Here is a 22,008-nt window from a genome sequence, read left to right as displayed (position 1 = left end):
ACTATTGAACTCTAGCATACAATATATACTAATTTCCAGATTTCATTGGGTCAGCTGTCTCATCAACATGAGTGCCACCCTCTCCATTGTAGATTGTAGCACTCCATGATTTCTCATCTTGTGTAGCTCTTGCCCAAGCCCAGGTACTTAAGAAAATGATCACAAAATGGCAGAGTTGGAAAGGGTCTTTGTGGTCATCTAGTCCATCCAATAACCCAAAGGAGCCCCCATTACAATATACTCTGGAGGGAGTTAGTCATTCAGACTCTGATTGAAGACCTCCTGAGAAAGCCCATTGCACTGAGATAGCTCTCATTGGTAATGAGCTTTCCTGATATTAATCTGAAATCTACCTCTTTGAAACGTCTACCCTTGAGGACCAATCAAAACAAGGATAATCCTCCCCCCATGTGATATTCCTTCAAATATTTGAAGGCAGTCAACAACTTTGAGCAAGCCCTAACTATGGGTTAGGCACTGTGCTAGGTGCCAAAGAAAGAGAAAAACATGACCCCTTCCCTCAAGGTGCTCACGTTCTGTTGGAGGAGGCATGACAAGAACCGGTTACATACATGATCTCTATGGAGTAGATGAGGGAGGATGCTGAAAGCTGGGGGGAAGGGCAAGGAAACACCTGCCAAGGGTGGGATTAGAGCTGAGTCTTGAAGAAAGCTGGGGAAAGTTAGGAAAGTTTTCTTCTCACTGAGCTTTGTCATTCATTGGGGCTCAAGTAGTTTCCCAGTGGAGCTACCTCATGCCTGATTTTACATAGATTTTTACACAGGAAGAGCAGAAACAGCTAATCCTCTCTGGATGACCCTAAGTGGCCGTGGCTACTTTGAGGGAACTCCCCCCAGCCATGTCGGAAACCCAGAACTGAACAGCTGGTGCTGGGAATTTGCTCTACAAGGATCAAGGCTTCTGGCAGGGCCAAGAGATTGTTCCTTGGACATTGGGAGTTGTTGGACAGGTGGTGACTTAAGCAGGGTGTCTAGGCAAAGTACCTCAGTCAGAGGCCATCTGCCTCAAGTGCAATCTGGCCCAGATGATATTAACTCCATAGGGCTTATCCTCTACCCTGGTGTCCAGGATGGGAGCCAAGGTGGTCCAACCCTCAGGCTAGATCTCCCACAAGTCCACCTAAATTGCCCAACAGAACAAGCTCACTATCTCCCATGTGACAGCCCTTGAAATACTTGAAGACAACAGCGGGTGCCCCCTGAGACTTTTCTCCTCCAGGATAAATAACCTCCACTCCTTCAGCCAGTGGTCATGCAGCACAGACGCAAGGTCCTTCCCCATCCTGTCTGCCCTTCTCTGGACATTCTCCAATTTAGCAATAACCTTCCTATATTATGGTGTCTAGGACTGAATAGCCTACCTGATCAATCATAAGCATTTATTGAGCACCTACTGTGTTTCAGGCACTGATATGGTCTGACCAGGGCAGAGGACAATGGAGCTTTCACCTTTAGTGTGGACCTTGAAATATAGAGCAGGGAAATGAGTGCCTTAGAGGTAATCTAACCCAACTCTGTGCCCTTTTAATAGGAAAGAACAGAAGCCCAGAGAGGCTAAACCAGGGGTGGGGAATCTGCAGCCTTCTAGGTCCACAAGTGCATGCCTTTTACAGAATCCAAGCTTTACAGAACAAATCCCCTTAGTAAAAGAATTTGTTCTGTAAAACTCGGACTCAGTCAAAAGGCTGCACCCAAGGACCTAGGAGGCCACAAGCAGCCTCAAGGCTACAGGTTCCCCAACCCTGGGCTAAACAATTTGCCCAAGGTCCCATGGGTAGTAAATAAAAGAATGCCCCTAGTCTCCAGATTTTGGCACAAATCCAAGTTTTTACCCTAGACCCAAGCTCCCAGCCTTCCTAAGGACCAGCTAGCTTTCCACTTGGGTATCTCCTATTCCTACTTCCCTGCGTCCTGCTGTGGCCATCCCCCCTTTAGCACCTAACTAACCTGTCCTTCCCAGAGCCATGTGTAGCGGGGTTCCAAAGCTTGCCACGATAGGAATCTGTCTCACACACTGGTAGGTAATTAAGGAGTGGTCTTTCAAAACTTCTCAGCATGGGCTCTGGGGAAGGAGTTGGTCTGTGAAAAGGGTCCCCTTTGCAGCTCATTACAGCCATACGATCGATTCTGCCATCATTAGAAGCAGGCATGCCTACCACGTGAATTCCTGCCCCTTGATGTGTATTCACCAGGGACTGGCTCCCCCCCCCCTTAGACCATTGCTCGATGCAGCTAACAACCTTCGACAGGGCTTTTGAAAGCACCAAAGTTTTCAGAAAGTAAAGTACATAGCCCCTGCTCCATTTTATTCCTTAAGAAAGAACAACCCTCTACATACACACACAAAACCCTAAAGGGCCCAAAGCAACAAGCCCGAATTGTGTGGAATGTGGAGCAGCACATCAAAGTTGAAGTTTTTTTCTCCAACTCAGATATTTTCAGGAGGGCTAAGCTTGTTCTCAAGCCCTTCCTGGAGCAAACTGGCTAATGTCGGCAGTTGTTTTGTGTTTGGCTCTCTTCCTCCTGCTGCTTCAGGGGAGATGGAGGGGTAAGGGTTGGGGGCTTTGAAATTCTATTTTGATGTACATTTCTCTAAACCACCTCATCTCAACTCTCACTTTAATTGGCCAGGAGCTCCAAGGATGCCAAGCATATTACTGAAGGCTTGCTCACTTTTGCATTGTGAATGCTTTTTTCCTGTCCTGACAAAATGACTGTGTGCAGATATTTTTATTTATTTATGTAGACTCTCCTCTGCACCTACTTTCTTGACTCAGCACTCACAGGTTGCAGTTTGAATACCACTACCTCCAGGTCTCAAGGGTACTCTGTGGAGCCATATCTGTAAAACGATCGCTCCCAATGAAGCCCGACCAGTAAACCTACCCTTAACAGTCAGACACAACACAATTAGCTCAAAGAAAAAGCATTTCCTAATATGGTCTAGTAATTGCAGTCACTTGGAAACATTTGCACCATAACCAGGAATCCCACATATGTACATAGTGTCATTAAGAGAGTGGCCACACACCATGGGCACTGGTCGTGAGGCTCACGTTCCTGTCTATTTGACCAAGACAACTCATGCTTCTGGTACTTCAGGACCCTGAAGGCTTTTCTCTTCTCAAGGAATCCTCATGCTACTGCCCTTTGGGTGTGTGTATCTCTGCTGGGCAGGTGGTTTCTCTGGGTTCCCTAGACCTGCTCCTCTCTTCAGCTTAGCCCCCCTAAGCCAGTCCTCCTACATCCATAATCGACTTTCTCCTTTGCTGCCAGCTATCACAGTCCTTGAAACTACCTCCACTGAGACACGGTCTTTGTCTCTGTGTCTCTGTGTGTATCTATCTCACTGTGTATCTTGTGCCAGCTGTGTCTCTCTATCGTCGTGCCTGTATCTCTGTCTCTCTCTCTGTCTGTCTCTTTCTCTGTCTCTGTCTCCCTCTCTCAGTCTCTCTCTCTCTCTCTCTCTGCTACTGTGTTCCTCTGGCAGGCATTGTCTTTCTCTCTCTGGTTTTGTCTCTGTCTCCCTGTGTGTTTCTTTATGCACCTGTCTCTTTGTCTGTCTCTATCTGTCTGTGTATGCTTCTGTGTTCCTCTGTCAGGCTGTCTCTGACTTTGTCTCTGTTTCTCTGTGTGTTTCTTTGTGCACCTGTCTCTGTCTCTTTGTTTTGGTGCCTATCTGTCTGTAACAGAGAGCCCCTGGGGTTGATTGGTTGGAAGAATGATGTGGTCACTCTTCTAAATGCAAACAAATGAAATGGTCATTCTTCCAAGCCCAAGTAAGACCTGTGCTTTAAGAAGATGAATTTGACAGCTGAGTGGAGAAAGGGCTGGAATGGGGAGATACTTGGGGCAGGGGAACCAACCCCCAGGCTTTGCAATAGTCCTAGCATGAGGTGGTAAAGGCCAAGATTAGGGTGACAGCAGTTGAGAGGAGAGAAGGGAGTGTGTACAAGAGATGTTAGAAAGGTACAAATGACAGAGCCTGGCAACTGACTGGATAGGAGAATGGGTGAAGAAGATAGTTATTAAAGATGATACCCAGGTTGGGTGGCCAGGAGGATGGTGGTATACTTTACAGTAATTGGGAAGTTTGGAAGAGGGAAGGGTTTGGGGAAAACATAACAAACTCAGTTTTGGACTTGTTGAGTTTAAAATATCTAGAGGACATTCAGTTCAAGATACCCAATGGGGACTTGGAGAGGAGAGACCGGAAGTTTAGAGAGAAAATAAGGTTTGATAAATAGATCTGAGAATCATCAGCAATAATCATTGAACCCTTGGGAGCTGATGAGATGATCAAGTGAAACGGTATAGAGTCAGGGGGAAAGAGGCCAGGACAGAGAACTGGGAGACACCCAAGTACAACCTGGCTAAAGAGTCAGCCAAGGAGCCTTAGGAGGATCAGTCATATATAGTGGGGGGAAACCAGGAGAGGGCAGAGTTACAAGAACCTAGAGACAAGAGCAAGGAATCAAGCATCAAAGGCTGCAGAGAGGTCACAAAGGATGGGGACTTAGGAAAGGCCATGGGAACTGAGGACTAGCCCTGGTTGTGCATGAGACTGTGAGAGAACCTGCAATGCCAACGGGCAGGATTGGGCCTTCCTAACTCCAAATCCCGCCCTCTCTCCACTGCACTACATAGCACCCTTCTCTCTATATGTCTTCCCCTAGTAGAACACAGGTGCTTTGAAGGCCAACACAGGTGGATTTTTATCTGTTTTCCTGGCACTTAGTACAGTGCATGACGCGGAAAAGGCATTTGATTAATCTATGATACTGGCTCAGTTTGGAATGTCACTCCTTGAGAAAGCATGAAAATCAAAACCTATTAGAAATATGTCTATTCAAGCAGTCTCACATGAGCCATACTTTTAGAAAAAATCCTTGGGGGGGGGGGAATTTGGAATTCAAAAACTTGAGGAACTAAATCTTGTAAACTAATAGTAAATAAATTTTTTAAAATCCAAGTAATAGGGAAATTCTGGAGAAGGGACAGTTTGGGAAGCAAGATATGTCCAGTACGGGCCACGTTGAGTTTGAGAGGTCTATGGGATATACAGTTCAAGATGTCCCATAGGCAGTTTGTGAGGGGAGAGATGTGGCCTGGCTGAATGATACGACTTGGTGATGGATTGGAGACCATCCTTGCAGATGGAGGATCTTTCCGAAGGCTAGGTTAGAGCAAAATCACCACCTCCATAGTTCCAGGGAACAGAGGAAACCTTTCAGTGAAGCAAAGGTCACATTCACTTTCCTGGCGGCCACATCACTCTGTTGATTCATATGGAGCCTGCATTCTCTGATGCCGGGTCATCTTTTTTGGACACACTGTCTCTAACCCCTCACACCCTGCCATTCTATGATATGATATTTTGAACCCAAGTTTAAGACTTGATAGTTACCCCTGTTAACTTTCATCTCATTAGACTTAGAAAAAAAAATCCAATGATTTAATTGACAAATTTAATGGCCTTGTGTCAGTTCTCATCCTTCTTGTTTTCTCAGCAGCCTTTGATGCTGCTAATCACTCTCCTTGAAACTCTCTTCTCTCTAGGTTTTTCTAACACTAATCTTTCTCCAACCCCAGTTGTCCTCCTACATCTCTGATCACTCCTTCTAAGTCTCATTTGCTGGACCTTCATCCAGGCCATGTCTGCTACCCTTGGGTGTTCCCCAGGGTCCTGTCCTGTGCCCTCTTCTCTTCTTCTTCCATCAGTTCCCATAGATTCAATCATCAGCTCTATGCTTAGGATTCTCAAATCTAGCCTGGGCTGATCTCCAGTGTTACACCTCCAAAAATTTGTTAGACGTTTAGAACCGAAAGTCCCTCTAATCCTGACTCATCACAGCCAAAGCTGAACTCATTATCTTTCCCCCAAGCCCTCTCTGCTTCCAGATTTCCCCATTTCTGCAGAGGGCACTCTGCAGGGCCTCCCAGTCCCTCAGCTTCACTGCCCTGGGAGTCCTGGATGCCTCATTATCTCTCATATCCAATATGGCGCCAAGGCCTGTCGATTTCATCTCTGTAACATCTCTTAAATATGCCCCTTTCTCTCCTCGGATACTGCCCCCACCCTGCTGCAGGCCCTCATCACCTCCTGCTTGAACTATTGCAGTAGATGCTGGGTGGGGCAAGGGTCTACCTGCCTCAAGTCTTTTTCCACCTCACTCCATCCTCCATTAAGCCCCCAAAGCGATTTTCCTGACGTGCTGGTCATACCACATCACTCCCCTACTCAATAAACTCCATTGGCTCCCTACCACCTTTAGAATCAAATATAAAATTCTCTGTGTGGGATTCAAATCCTTCATGACCTAGCTCCCACCTTTCCAGCTTTCTTACGCCTTCGTCCCCACCATGTCATCTCTGACCCAGTGACACTGTCTTCTTGGCTATTCCACAAACAATATCCTTCCTGTCTCAGTTCTGGGCATTTTCTCTGGCTGTTCCCAGGGCCTGGAATGCTCCACCTTCTCACCTCTGCCTCCTGGGTAAGTCCCAACTGAGATCTCATCTTCTCCAGGAAGCCTTTCCCAACTGCTCTTAATTCTAGCTTAATTCCCTCTGGTAATTAATTCCTATTTGTCCTGCATATAGTCTGTTTGTACATATTTCCTTGCTTGTTGTCACCCCTGTTAGATTGTAAGGTCTTTGATGGCAGAAACTGACTTTTGTCTTTCTCTGTATCTCTGCACAGAGCATGGCACATAGTAGACCCTTAATAAGTGTTCATTGACTGACTGATTGGCTTCATGTTGTCTCACCTTGTCATACAAGGAATGTAACCTCCTTGAGAGCAGAGACTGTTTCACTTTTGTTTTTTAATATTCAATGTCTGGTACATCCAGAGCAGAATGTGCAGAGCAGGACCTCCTGAGGGCAAGAAGCTTTGTCTTTCTACTGCAGGGATTTTCACAGGGCTTGACACAGTATGTGATGGATAAGTGCTTGGTGGTTGATGAATTAGTTGATTTCTTCCCTTCTCATCCTACCCTGCAGGTCTCTGGTCCCTGGAGTATAAGAGAGAGCTCACCAACCCTCTCTGCATCACCGCCAGTCATGGCCATACAAACTGTGTACGATACCTGCTACACTGGGATGCTGATGTTAACGCAGCCCCAGGTGGGAAGAGTGCCCTGCATGAGGCCTGCCAAGGGGGTCACACAGACTGCGCCGAATTGCTCCTAGAACACCAGGCTAACCCCAACCTAATGAGCGAGGAGGGCTTGGCTCCACTCCACCTGTGTACCTCACCAAATACTCTCGGGTAAGGAAGCAGTAACAAGAGCCCCCATCCCCACCATACCTTCCCAACCTCACCAGAAGCCCTAGCTTCTCCACTGCGAAGAGGAGTCTCGGCTTCCTAATGCTGGCTCCATCATTCAGCTGTTTAGGCTAAATTCTGTTACCCACAAGCAAGGAGCTGGCCTTAGGAAAGGCCCCCCTCAGCAGAGCTTCACCCCATCAGGGCCAGGCTTTGGCCTGGAGGGGGTGATCTTCTCATGCCAGACAAATTATGACCCGCTTGACGCTTTTGCTCCCCCAGCCCTGTCAATCAGCCTTCCAGGGGCCCAGCACTCACCTACCCCTGGCCAAGCAACATCCCCCCTTTGCTTCTGGCTGAGTCTAATTAGAGCTTGATTACAAGATAGAGAGCAAGAGACACCAAACTGAGGTAATGAGCTGCGTGATCAGAGGCCTAAATAAACCATGTTTGAATAATGCTAAAAGGCCACTGACAAGGGTTGGAGGCTTAAAAATTAGGGTTTTTAATGATAATTTTATGCATCCTAATTGTCACAGTGTGAGAGAGATAGTGAGCTTCTTGGGTCTGGGGCTTCAGCCGAAACATAAGAGCCCCCCAACAACGATCAGACAAACTTCAACTTTCTACAGTGGGAGAGACCCAGGAGCACCAAGTCCTAGGCAACTTCTTCCAGAGGCCTTGCCTCTTTTTGAGGAAACTCAAAGCAAGTGGGGCTCCCTCCTCTAAGCAATGAAACACTAAGGGAAACCCTCCAAGGGGTCTCCAGGGAAGCTTCATGCTGGCCCAGACAGGTCCTTTAACAGAGGTGAGGCTTCCAGGAGCCTTTGCAAATGATGGTTTGTCATTTGCATAAAGTTTCACAAATTGTGTCTTTTAGTGTCTGGTAATTTTCATGTTGAAATGTTATTATCTTCACCCCTTGAGGTAATGGTTTCTTGGCGCCTTCCTTATCTCATCCAGAATTAACTGATCTCTCCTATATGGGGGCAGACAAAGGAGATGAACAGGGCACAGACAGAGCCAATCAGTCAATAAGCAGTCATTTAAGCACTAATCTGTTCCAGGCACTGTGCTAGGGATACAGAGACTAAAACTGAAGCAAGTCCTGCTTTCAAGGAGCCTGCAGTCTTATCATAAGAGAAAGGATGTGTGTGCAGTACACACAGAAATGTATATATAAATATATAGATAGATAGATACATAGGGATACTATATACATACACATGTGTGTTAAGAGGAGAGGTGTGCAGTTGGGGGGAGAGAGAGAGGCAGAGAGAGATGGGGTGTATGTGGGTGCTCATGTGTGTGTGCATGCATGTGTGTGTATGTAGGGGTGTGTATGTGCTCACATGTGCATGTGTATGTGGGGTGGGTGCATGTGTGTGTGCACGTGTGTATGTACTGGGGGTGTATGTGGGTACATGTGTGTATGTGGGGTATATGTGTGTGCACATGTGCATGCATGTGGGTTGTGTGTATGTGGGGTACATGTGTGTGCACGTGTGTGGGTTGTGTGCATTGTGTGGGGGTACGTGTATGCACATATGCATGTATGTGGGTATGTGTGCATGTGGGGTACATGTATGGGGGTTGTGTGTGGGTACATGTGCATGTGTGAGTGTGTGTGTGTATGTGGGGTACATGGGTGTGCACGTGTATATGTATTGGGGGGTGTATGTGGGTATGTGTGTGTGTGATTTGTGGGAGGATCAAGGTACCAACAACTGGTGATCAAGAAACGACTTCACGGAGAACCTGCCTCTTGATCCCGTGGTTCCTGAGTGGGAGGGGGGTGGCAGCAGGAGCAGGGAGTGACGATCAAGTATGGAGGATGGACCATTGTGAAGGCTGGACATGGAACGTCCTGTATGAGGAAGAGTAAGAAAAGCCTACTGAGCAGCCCCGAGATCACACAGTGAGTCTGATGCAGGATGACTGGAGCCAGATTGCAAAGGGCTCTCATTGCCAAACAAGGAGCTCACACTTGCTCCCAGAAGTGCTAGGGAGCCAAGGGAGCTTATGGAGCAGGTGAATGACATCATCATCAGAGCCAATGTCTCTAAAACACTTTAAGATTTGCAAATCACCTTACATGCATTGTCTCTTCTGATCCTCACAGCAAGCCTGGGAGGTAGATGCTATAATTATGTCCATTTTATAGATAAGGAAACTGAGGCTCAGGGTGGTTAAGTGATTTTCTCAGGCTCACACAGGTAGTAAGTGAGGAGTCAGGAGGACCTGAGTTCAAATTCAGTTTCAGACAATTCCTAGCTGTGTGTTCCTGGGCAAGTCATTTAATCCCAATGGGAAGGAAGGAAGGAAGGAAGGAAGGAAGGAAGGAAGGAAGGAAGGAAGGAAGGAAGGAAGGAAGGAAGGAAGGAAGGAAGGAAGGAAGGAAGGAAGGAAGGAAGGAAGAAAGGAAGGAAGGAAAAAAGAGATAAAACTCTTTGAAGAGTATAAGGAAAAAGCAAACAATGGAACTCAATGGATAGAGTTCTGTACTTGGATTCAGTAGTTCTGGGTTTGAATCTCACCCCAGACAAATACTAGTAATGTCATTGACCTTAGACAGATTGCTTTGCCCCCTCTCTCAACAAGATGTGGATCAATCAATTTAGCTCTTAGTACAGAGTCGGGAACATAATAGATGCTTATTGACTGATTTCACAAGTATGGAAAGGAATGAAGGCTCAGAGAGGTTAATCAACTTGCCTATGGTCACATAGCTAGGAAGTATGAGAGGTAGGATTTGAACCAAGATCTTCCCCACACCAATCTCAGCCTTCTATTTGCTGTACTACCCTGTTTTTCACTGTCAATAAAATGGCCCAAGTAATACTTCTACCCCCTCCTTTGTAGGGCTACTGTGTGGAAGGGGCTTTGTAAGTCTTAACTACACACACACACACGTACATATGCATGTACATATATGTATATATATATATTTACACACACAGAGAATGTACCGAATTTGTCGAGGACTTTATATTAGTACACAATGGACAGTGTTTGCTAGACTTCATGTATCACTTCATTAATTTATTTTTATTGTGATAATCCACATTGCCTGAATCATCAGGCTAGTTCCAAAGCAGAGATTAATAATAAGATAGTACAGAAAGTACAATTTAATGGTATGGAGATTAGATATGATCATACATGTCTATAATCCCAGTTACTGGGGAAATGAGACTGGCAGCTCCTTTGGGCTGAGGCATTCTGAGCTGCAGTGGGCGAAGCTGACCAGAAGTCCATGCTAAGGCCAACATTAACAAGATTGGTTCCCTTGGGAATGGGGGCCACCAGTTTGCCTAAGAAAGGACAAAAATAGAATATGTCAAAGCCCCCTTGACCATCTAAATGGGTCTGGGCTTGACAGTAGCCCCTGTTCTTCCAGCCAGGGCAAAATGGGCAAGCGTTGTTTAGTGATATAGAAGACCATAGTGTAAAGTCCTCAAACAATGAACATATTTTCAAGGAATAAGTTCAGAGTCTGAGCTGAAGAGCATTAGTGAGGTCCTCCAGGCATTCCTGTTTGCAGATGACAATGTCCTTATCGCTTCAAGTCCCTGCATAGTGCAAAGTTTCCTAAATGAGATTCACAGACAGTTAAAAGATTTTATCCTAGCTATCCACATGGGAAAACAAAGTGGATGAAGAATGCCTATTACCAGACTATAATATTCAATTGAATGGCTGATCCATAGAGCTCACCCATTTTGGACAGTACATATGGGTCAATAGGAATAGAGATTGATATTAATATATCTTTCACAGACTCTACAAATGGACAATCAAGTAAACCTAGAGTTAGACAGACAGTAGAGAGAGAGAGCTAACTGCCTTTGAGAAACTGCATCCATCTTTTAGTGACCCCCTCCCCCCAACCAAATATCCCATATTTTAGCACCAATATTCTTCCAAATGATATAGGACTATGAGTCACAGAAAGTTACCATATTCAGAGAACAGGATCTGAGGATCAAGCAAAGGGCAACAGAGAAGTATATAATGAGTGTTCACAGGCTATAACATGTCACCAAGAGGGAATTATGCAGGAGAAACTGGGTAAAGACTGTCAGCAAAGCAATGTACAAATAAAAAAAAGTAGTTCTGGTAGCAGATCAGAAACAGGAAAGAAAAAAAACCAGCTCCATGTGTCCTACCTTCCACTGTGGAGACCCAAAGGAAGGCTTCCAGGACATTCCAGGGGGTGGGGGGAGGAACCTTGCTTGTCAGTCAATGAACTCTTCAGTGCCTACAATTTGCCAGAGCCTGTGCTGGGGACACAAAGAGAGGCAGTCCTTCCTCAGTCTCCCTTGTGGTGAACCTATGCAAAAACCCAGAGCTAGGCGGTAAGCAGGTGCAGCTGGCTGGGTTGTTGGCTGCCACTGTAGCAAACGGCGCTCCCATAACAATACTGCCAATTCATGGGAGTGTTGTGACCACCACCTGTCAGCGTAAGAAGGTGCAAGTGAGGAGGGCCAGACAACAGACAAGCTTCCTGGTCTCCCCACCAGGCAGCTGAGAGAAGTTAACAAACCCTCTTATCAATCACATTTCCTGATCCCAAGTGCCAAGAGAGCCTGTACTTTGGAACTCCAACATTCCAAGACTGATGTTATTGAGGAAGGTCTTTTCTCTACCAGCACAGACCATAGCCCTTTGATTTCTCAGCAGTTTGATTTCTCAGCGAGCTTTCATAACAAAAAAAAAAAAGTCATCCTCACTCCTAAAGTCAGAGGTGAATGAGATCTTAGAGGCCGTCTTGTTCAGGGGTCCTTAATTGGGGGTCATGAACCTATTTTTCAAATACGTGTTGATTGTTGCATTTCACTTTCCTCTGCCATTATATGAATGTCATTTAAAACATGATTCTAAGGAAGGATCCTTAGGTGTCACTGGCCCACAGGTTAAAATCTCCAGACCTAGTCCAGTCCCCTTATCAATCCTTACTACCTTTTTGGGAGATAGTAATACCAGCATTACCATCCCCATTGTGTAGACTGAGACTAGGCTTTTAAGCAGTTTCCACCTGACTGGGGCATTGGAATACTTTAAAGCACGAGTTCTTAACTTTGGGAATATATGGAGAGATTCCAAGGCACATGAATATGGTTTTGAAAAATATTTTAATAATTGTATTTCAGTGTTACCAGGCTTCTTTAAAATTCTATGCATTTAAAAATCTTAGTCTGAGGAGTCCATAGGCTTCACCCAACTGCTGCCCAAAGGGTCTATGATGAAAAAAAAGGTAAAGTACCCCTGAACTAACAGTACACCTGAAAAACCAGCCAAGGCGACCCCTACCCTTTAGCCTCACCATGGTCAAAGCAGTCTGGAATAGTTTGATGGTTTGAAGACCAGGGCGAGAGTCAGCCATTTAGACCTTTCTGAGTCTCAGTTTCCTCTTATGCAAAACAGGGATAATGATCCCTTCCCTGTCTGTCTCACAGAGATCCAATGAGGCTGTGTGTAAGTAGAAATCTCTGTCATCAATGCAAGTTAACACTTCCATTATTATTGTGCAATTAGCAGAGGGCAGAGGAGGGAGGGAGCAGTGCCTGGCCTTCTTCCTTGTAGGGAGCCCTGATTTAAATTGCTAATGCCTGCAAATTGCTTTGGAGGCTCTTACTGGAAGCACCAGCATCAGACCAGGAAGCCTCACTTTTTGGTTCAATGTTCTTTTAGGTCTTCAGATATACTTTCTAAATAGGCCATTGTGATTCCACCCCAGTCAAGGGCAGAGGACAGCTGGATGTAGCTCATATGACTCATTGCTACCTTCTAGCTCTGAATTAGCCTTGTCTCAAGCCCCCACAGGACAGTCTTCCAATATTTCCAACTTTCAGTCATTCACTGACAAATATTGTTGTGAGTAGCTGCCCGGGACCATGTCAGATGCTTCTTCAGAAATAGAAGCCTGGTTGGTGTCTATGCCTTCAGGGGGCCTGCAGTCAGCCCAAGAGAGAAAGCCCATATTCCCTTCAGTCTGCTTGCACTCAGGCAGGGGTCTTTTCTTCATGTCCTTGTTTGCACTCTGGGAAACTCTCCTGGGCTCATCCATAAAAGCAACAATGTGCCAAATGTTCATGGCCTCATATCAGCTTCTTGTCTTTACTCCTTTGTGCCAGCCTCAAGACTCTAAACTACCAATGCCTCAAACAAATAGGCTGAAGCTTCCACAGGGCCCTTCATATACTGGGGCATCCATGAGATGGGTCAGAAGGTAATTGCTCAGGGTGAGAGAGGAGAAGCCCCCCACCCCAACCCCCATCTGCTGGTATAGTCTTTCAGCCAGGGAGGTTCCTCATACCACCCTGGAGGCCTTGAACCCTGGCAATCATCACAGCTATAGCCAATAGGCGTTCAACTGCACAGCCCACCTGGCACCTCTATGATAACTTAAGCAACTTCCTCGAAGGATGAAAAATTAACAGATGTGTCAGCCCGGTTTGAGGCTTCAACCAGAACTTTTCAACTCTAAAGACTTCAGGGAAAGTTCTATGCTGAGAAGGTCAGGCATTCAGTAGCATAAACATTACCCCTTTGATTAGGAAGGATGACTTTCTCTGGCACCTTTTTCAAGTAGTAGATTTTAGGTCATCCTTAATTTCTTTCCTGACAATAGGGAGGGGGGGGTCACTGACCTACATATAGAGAGATTTTATTTTTTCTCACTCCTGATAACAATGATCTGAACACCTGTGCGCTGCCTTTTTCTATAGGACCATTGAGTGGGCCATTCACCACAGGGCAGGACTTTAAAAACCTTTGTGTCTCTGGGTGCCTGGGATAAAAAATATAGATAGATGGATGGATAGATGCAGGCTTCCTTCCAACCACTGAGCCATTCAGAATTCACAAGAATTCATCACGCATAAAGGATATTGGGACTTTAATCTAGGTGCCATTTGAAGAGGTTTGTTGGGGGTTTTTTAAGTTCCAATAAAATTCAGTCTCTCATTCTTCACTTTGGGTGCCAGGAATGCCCACTTTGGCCCATTTATTAGAGTTTTCCTCTATGACCTTTTGACAACTGCGACAATTAACTTGATGGGGTGAGAGGAGTCTAAAGTCACTACACCTTTCTTTCTCTCTTTTGGGGTCTACAGCTGGCATGATTCAACTTAATTCAATTTAACAAGCAAAGATTAAAGCCTTGCTATGTGCTAGGTACTCCTCTGGATCTGGGGGTTCAAAGACAAAAATGAAATTGTCCCTGACTGCACAAACTTGTGCTCTGGGGGTAGAGATAATGTGCATGAAAATAAATAAAGACAGGGTTTGTGCAAAATAATATTAGGGGTATCCATGCAGGGAGTCACTAGCAACTGAGGAGACCCAGAACGGCCTTACCTAAGGGATGGCACCTCAGAGCTTCAAAGGCAGCCAGGCCTCATCTATGGAGCAAATCTATGGCAGAGTGCTTAGCTAAGTGCAGGACAAACTGTAGGTGCCTAATCAATGCTCCTTCCCTCCCTTCTGTCCCTCTTCGAGGACTTGGGGAATAACAAAATTAACAAAAGAGAGAACTACTTTCCTTCCTGAGCCTTCTAGTGAAGACCCTCATGTTTTCTCTTTCTGTCTTACTGGCGTCACCAGAACAGGGAAAAGCATAATTCATGAGCCTGGGCCCATGTTTTGAAAAGAGTTAATTATCTTATCAAAATCATCTGGACCATGCCTTTATGTTTCAAGCCCAGCAGGGAGAGATTTGGGCAGAGTTAGATGAGATATTGATTTCCCCGGGGTTGGAGAATAAGTTAACTCTGAGAGGGGAAGACCACACTGCCTGGTCATGATGTGATGGAAGGCAAGGTCATCAGTAAGGCCTGGCATGAACACCTTCAGTGCCTTCCTGGCATCCACTTCCACAATGCTAAGGTGGGGTGCCAGGGAGATTCAACTCAAGCCAAGCCGTTAATGTCGGATGTGACTGGCCTCACAACAGCCCTGCCAGACTGGGGGTGCCAGGGTCCTGTTGCCCTCTTCTTTTTGGGGTGGGGCCTGGGGCTAAGACTAGCAAGAACACTTGCCCAAGTTTATTTCACTCCTGGTAAACAGGGGATGTGGGCCAACTCTTGGTCTTTAGATTCTGCTAAGGACCCAGAGAGTTGGAATTATCTAGGAAAAGGGAGCCTCAGAGACAGCATCCACCAAACTGCACTCTCACTTTCTCTCCTACCCATTCTCTCTCTGTCTCTGTCTGTCTGTCTGTCTGTCTCCCTCTTTCTCTCTCACTCACTCTCTCTCCCACCCATTCTCTCTCTCCCTCTCCCTCTCTTTCTCTAGCTCTGTGCCTCCCCCCCCCCCCCCCACACACACACACAGTGCTACATTTAGAGCCAGAGAATCTGGGTTGGAATTTAGAGTCCTGGTTATATATCTTATTTCATATGCATCTTTGACAAATCGCTTCCCTCCCTAGTTAAAGAATCGTAGCTCACAGCATCAAAGTTCCAGAATGGAAGAGATTTCAGAATCCATATCATTCAACTCCCTCATTTGACAGTTGAGGAAACTTAGACCCAAAGAGAAGAACTGACTTTCCCAAGATCTCCAACAGAGGCAGAATTTGAACCCAGTTCTTTGACTCTAGAATCCACCTACTTCCCCCAACACTGTGTAATCCTCTCTCCTCCTCTGTTAAATCAAGGGCTTGGATCAGGCTATCCATGAGGTCCTTTCCAGCTCTCAGTCTCTGATCCTCTTTTGAAAACCTCCACTCAATGACCATGAATCAGTTCCCTGGGCCTGCAGTGCTGGAGCCTCGCCGTGACATCTCTGTCTCTTGATAAGCACTTAGTGAGGATGGGTTTAATCAGATGATTATGACTCCAGGTGAGAAATAAGGAGCAGGCAGCCAAGAGCTCTTAGGAGACAAGTTCTGGCTTCCATGTAGATGCCTCAGTTAAGAACTGAGCACAGGGAGGCTACTGTGAGAGGGCCAGCTGAGGGCTCCTGAGGAACACACGGCGGGGATACAGGAACTGCTCTCCCCAACACTGTGTCCTTGTGCTGGGATAATGCCATGTTCACCTGGTGATTGGGGAGGGTTTTCCCCTAAAACCTGTAGAATGTGGCTGCTATAGAAGAGGAACCTTTGTCTTGGTATTTCCGTAGTCTGGCACATAGCAAAGGCCTTATAGTGATGGAAGGAAGGAAGGAAGGAAGGAAGGAAGGAAGGAAGGAAGGAAGGAAGGAAGGAAGGAAGGAAGGAAGGAAGGAAGGAAGGAAGGAAGGAGGGAGGGAGGAAAGGAAGGAGGGAACAGTAAACAGAAGGCAAGGAGCTTGTGCAGATAAGAAAAGACAACCACAAAAAAAGTCCCAAGAGAGACTGAACTCTCCAGCTGGGAGCAAAATTGATCTCTAAGCTGGAAATCAAGGACATGGTGAGGAACCAGCTTCCCCTAAATGTTCGAAGCTTCCCTTGCCATGTATGTTTTGGAAGATGTTCTAGGACTAACTCAATAGATCCCTAAAGTAAGTCTTATTGGTCATGCTTGGCATTCTCTCCACCAGTCAGGAGCCACATCTCCTCTATACATAACAGCATACAAAACTCTCCAGGCTTGGCTAGAAGCCTCGATAATGCCTGTCACACAGAGTTGTTGGGGTGCTTTTCAAACTTTAAAGAACTATATTAACATTGACATAGCCTTATTTCAGGAAGGATATGCAGAAACCAGAGAACATGGCAGAGGAGGGTTAGGATGGTGAAGGGAACCAGAGACCCAGATCTATGAGGATCAATAGAGAGAGGTGGGGCTATTTAACCAAAAGAGAAGGTTTTGGAAGTGGGGGAAGAAGAGGATGGCTGCCTTCTAGTATTTGAAGGTCCACCATGTGGAAGATGGGTACACTTCATTCTTGGCCCAAGAGAGAAGAATTAGGAGGAATGTTTGGAAGTTGTAGAGACAGATTTTAGCTCAGGACATTTTTTCATGATAATGGGGGCCATGTAAGCATAGAATGGTAGGTAGTGAGCTCCCCTCTCATTGGAGCTCTTCAAACAAAGCCAAATGACCATTCAGGTATGTCATCAAAGGAATTCTTACTTAGGCACAAGTTGGACTAGATGTTTCTTGGGTTCTTGTCTCTTCTCACTCTGGGATTCTGTAGTTCTGAACCAAGGCTTCCCTCTAAGGTTCCTTCTAACTCAAAGATTCTACAGATTTTGTCCCCATTTTGAAGAAGAAAAACTCAGAGAGATCAAGGATGTTTTAGCTAAGGTCAGAAAACTACCAGTTAGCAAAGTCAAAGCTCCAAGCCAGTGTTGACCTAGCCAAGTGTAAGGCCCTTTCCCATATGCTGTGCTGTCCCCACATGATATTATGGAGGAAACAACAAGATGATAGTCACCACTCTGCTAAACCATCTGTAGACTACCATACACATAGAGCACAATTAGAGGAATGTTTGTAGAATAGAATATGGTAGGAAACCTCCCTGACCCCATCAAATATTACTGAGAAGATGCTCTAGCCACCATGCTTTTATCAGATGAGAATGCCTGCTTGTTTGAGTCACCAAACCACCCAAATAATAAATGGTGTGAACAGGGTGGAGGAAGGAAGTCCTTCAAACCACTAGATAAAATCAGATGATAAAATATATTGGGATTAATTTTTAAATTATATTCCTCTTGGCCTAAGTAGATAGAAGGTCATTCCAAGGGGCTCATTCCAGTAATGTTTTGGGGAGTCAATCTTCAAAAGCTCTTCAAGAAAGTCTATACCAGAGGCAAGAAGGAGTGAGAAGGGAGTGAGCCCAGAAGGAGTGTTCCACTCTCTGGCTCCCCATCCCCATTGACCATGGCATTGGCAAGACTGGACCAGCATCAGACAATACTTCCAGCCAGGAGGCAGGAAAAAACAAACTCTACCTGCCAAGGTAAAGCACGTTAAAGGAATGCAATGTCAAGAATCTTCAAGGGACTTGATCCTTGGGGCCTAGCAGAGAGTTCTATATAAGTCAGGAGAACTTTACGGGGACTCCAGGAAAGGGAGAAGGACTTCCATGTAAGAAGGAGCTAAGTCACTCCATGTAGTTTCCATGAAGTGCATATGCATGTCCTTTCTAAGCTTGCCTGAACTTGTTCAGTTCTCATTGAATAGTATGTCCTAATGTCCTTACAATACTGCCTTAGTAAATATCCCTGAATTAATTTAATCTGATGGGCTAATTGATACCAACTGCATAACCAGTGGGACTTGTGAGAAACAGCACTAGAAACAAGGTCTTGCTCCCTCAGGGTTGCCCTAGAACCCCGAGAGGAGGAGGGGCTAGCCCCCTTTCAATGAGCATCATCACTGGAAACCATGAATCCATGTGACTCTGCACCTGCCTTCTCCTCTTTCCCAGGGCCTGCTGGTGAGCACTCCTGCCCCCAGACAGGCTGCTTCTCAGGTTGCTTTTTCTACACACTGTTCCCACAGCCTGAGTCTTTTCCAATTGAGAAAAAGAGAAGAAAAGACAAAGGAAGGGGACCAGGATGGTCTCAAAGGGGGCTCTGAGCCAGGTCAGTGAACCCAATGGAGAGAGAGTCTCTATAAAAGGGGTGCTGAGATTTATACTTTACATGGTCCAAGGTAAGCGGAGAGTCCAGCCCATGGAACCATGAATTAAAGCCAACTAATAGAGATGTAGCACACATGCACAAGTGTGCAGGCCAGTGTATACACATGCCAAACACATAGGTTTGTGGAAATGCATAGATGTGGGCCTGACATGCACAGTACAAGTACGGCATACGGGATCATCCGCACATGTTGGAATGTGTGCATACAATACAGTACATCTGAGGGGCCCAACACACATAGACATGCACACACACGTGCACACATACACACATTCACGCTATCCATGTTTACACTTTTTTTAAAAATGCAGGCCCACACGTATACATGCTGCTGTTTATTTGGATAGCATGCATGTTCGTGGGTGCACACCCTCCCTTCTCTAGCCTGCCGATGGCCCCCTCCCCTGGGGCCCTGGGCAGCACCAGCCCTCCCCAGTGCTGCCCCTGGCTGTCCCTGCCCGAGCCCGTCAGAGGTGACATTGTTTCGCCTTGGTGGCATGCAAGCAAGCTTCCCTGCAGCAGTCATGCTGATGTAACCCGACGGGCTCATCACATTCATTTACTTACCACTGAAAACAAGACGAGGGTTCTTTGTCTTGAAGCCCCTCTGGTTTGTCACAAGGGATTCTGGCTGGTAAACATCACCCCTGATGACAGAAGGAATTTCCTGAGACTTCACGACAGCTTCCAGTGTAGAAATCTGTGCTTGGCCAAAGGCCAGATAGTCATCCAACAGCAGTTAGACCCCAAATCTTTACCAAACAAGGACCTCTCAGACTCTCGTAGAAAGCAAGGTGCCATCCTGTGTGGTCAGAGCCTCAATATGAGTCAGGATTTCAATGATTGTGCCTCATGGGCTGATTTCTGTTGGATGGTCCCCCTGAGCTTGGTGACCTTTGCCACAAGGTAGTCATCAACTCTCAAGGGAGTGCCCCAAAGATCTCAGCTAACCCAGTGCTCATTGGCTCATTCCTCATTAACCTGTAGAAAGGCACAGAAGGTGTAGGAATCATGGGTGTAGGTGGCCCAAAATGGGAGGGGTGCTAACACTCATCATGTGAAAGGAGCATTAAACTGTTCTGGTCCTAGAGGGCAGAAGTGTCAACAAGGTACACTGGTGCCCACCAGAACTTCTCCATTCCAGTCATCCCACATAGGCCTGGGCTATCCCAGAGGGTAGCACACTCTGGATTTCATCCAAGAGAAGCTGGATAACCACTTGTCCGGTATGACATACAGGAGATTCCGATTCAGAGATGGGATAAACCAAAAACCTCTGAGAAGTTCAGACTCTGGGAGGCTGTGCTCATAGCACTGATGCAGGCATAAACGGGAGGCCAGTAAGATGCCTCCCTAGCAGAACAAGGTGACTCTGAGGGTTAGGGGTCAGCTTTTCCAGACTGGCTTTCCCTGCGTGTCTGCTTCTGTTCCTCTACACTCTACTCTTTCCCTGAGGAAGGTTTGTGCAGGCTCATAGAAGGTTCAAGATGCAGAGAGGGTTTGGGGGTGAGGATTCTTTGTTTCAAGGTCAGCAGTAATTGTATCCTTGATTACACCTTGGGAAGCCCTCCCTGAGATTTGAGGTGGGCACATATAAAAGCTCACAGAGGTCACCAGAGTCTGGCAGAACCCCCCAGGCTCTGGTCTCTACCCCTTCCTACTCACCCCAGTGACGCCCAAAATGTCTGATGGATGTAATGAACAGGGTTCATGAACACCCACAAGAAACACAAAAGAGACTATTTGGCTTGTGGCGAGTCAGAATTAATTCATGTAAATAACCATTAGGGATGACATCACATGAAACTTAAGATTTTCTAGATCACCACGAGCTTCTTTGGGGGAACCAGTCCTCATCTTTTGCAAGAGACCCAGTTCAGTGTATTGCACATTTAGAAGAAGAAGATTCCTTGAAGACCATTTCATCCAGCTCCCTCATTTTACAGATGAGGAGACTGAGGCACACAGAGGTATAAGTCATGGCCTAGAGATCACATATGTCATAGGTATAAAACCCAGCTTGTCTGATTACAAAGACACTGTACCACTACAAGAGCCATTTTTGTTGGCATACAGTGTATGTGAAAGAGAAAAAATATGTTCAATAAACTTAGAAAGGTAGACTGGAACCAAACTGTGAAGGACTTTGTGGAGGACTTTCTTTTTTCCCCTGGAGGCAATAGGGAGCCAATGGCCATTGTTGAATGAGGGAATTACATAATAAACAGCTCAATCTCAGCATCTTCCTTTTGTCCTTGGAAAGTCATAGACTAGGCCTCTGACCGAGCAGTGTCATGTTCCTTAAAATTAAATATATAAGGTTGACAGGGCTTAGTCTAGGTGAATTTGGCTCAAATTAATTATTCCTCTATTGCTGGTAATAAAGGGAGGCAGTGGATGATATTGCTTCCCTTCCTGTCACCTAGGAGCTTGACAGGGTACTTATAATTGGAGATGATTGGAAGTGGAGAGGATCGAGGGAGGGTGTGTTTATCTGAGTTGCTCCAAATCAGAAGCTATTTAAGCAACAGTGTCTTCTTAATCCTTGGCCTTTGAAGTCTGGACACATAGTGACTTTGGCATTCTCAGATGGGGGTGATATCCTCAATTCAGGACTGAGGCTGCTCATGAGTTGACTCTAGGCCTTCTTGACTTCTGCCTGTCTTTTAGTATATGACAAAGCCTGCTCACAGATCCCAGTTACAGGCCTGTGATACCCAGGCCAAAGCTGAGTAACCCCCACAGCCCTTCCAATCCTATGGGTGACAGTATCCTACTGGCAGGGTCATAGGCTTATGGACTGAGCTAGAAAAAACCCCAGAGGACACACATTCCAAGCTCCTCATTTTACAAAGAATGCCTACCAAAGTTAAAGGACTTGAACAAGGTCATGAAGCTAATACACCATAAAAGTGGGTTTTAGTCCCCTGAATCTAGAGTCTATGATATAAAAGCAACATAGAGAGGGGTGAAGGAATCAGGAACAGTCCCTTGCACGGAGCATCAGATCCTAAGTGAGTAGTGGTTTGGTGTTAGGATACAGATCATGAAGGACAGGTACCTACAACTTACATATTGTAGTGATGCTGAACTTCCCTTTCTTACTGGTCCATAGATCAGGAAGGGCTCAG

The 22,008-nt window shown here is 45.9% G+C and overlaps 1 protein-coding gene across 2 annotated transcripts in view; it reads left to right on the top strand.

Annotated features, from left to right (window-relative positions):
• ASB18 (ankyrin repeat and SOCS box containing 18) overlaps positions 1–22,008 on the top strand; it is a 67,213-nt gene that overhangs the window by 24,565 nt on the left and 20,640 nt on the right. For both annotated transcript variants that reach the window (XM_069103051.1, XM_069103050.1), the window contains one exon: positions 7,026–7,293. In XM_069103051.1, coding sequence (XP_068959152.1) covers positions 7,026–7,293 — 268 coding nt within the window. The remainder of the gene's footprint in view (positions 1–7,025; positions 7,294–22,008) is intronic.

Source organism: Petaurus breviceps, unplaced genomic scaffold (genome assembly GCF_028583685.1).
Source record: "Petaurus breviceps papuanus isolate PSGF00001 unplaced genomic scaffold, PetGlider_PUasm1.0 567, whole genome shotgun sequence".
Classification (NCBI taxonomy): domain Eukaryota; kingdom Metazoa; phylum Chordata; class Mammalia; order Diprotodontia; family Petauridae; genus Petaurus; species Petaurus breviceps.
Note: the sequence above shows the minus strand (reverse complement) of the source record. Positions and strands in the feature narration are given on the sequence as shown.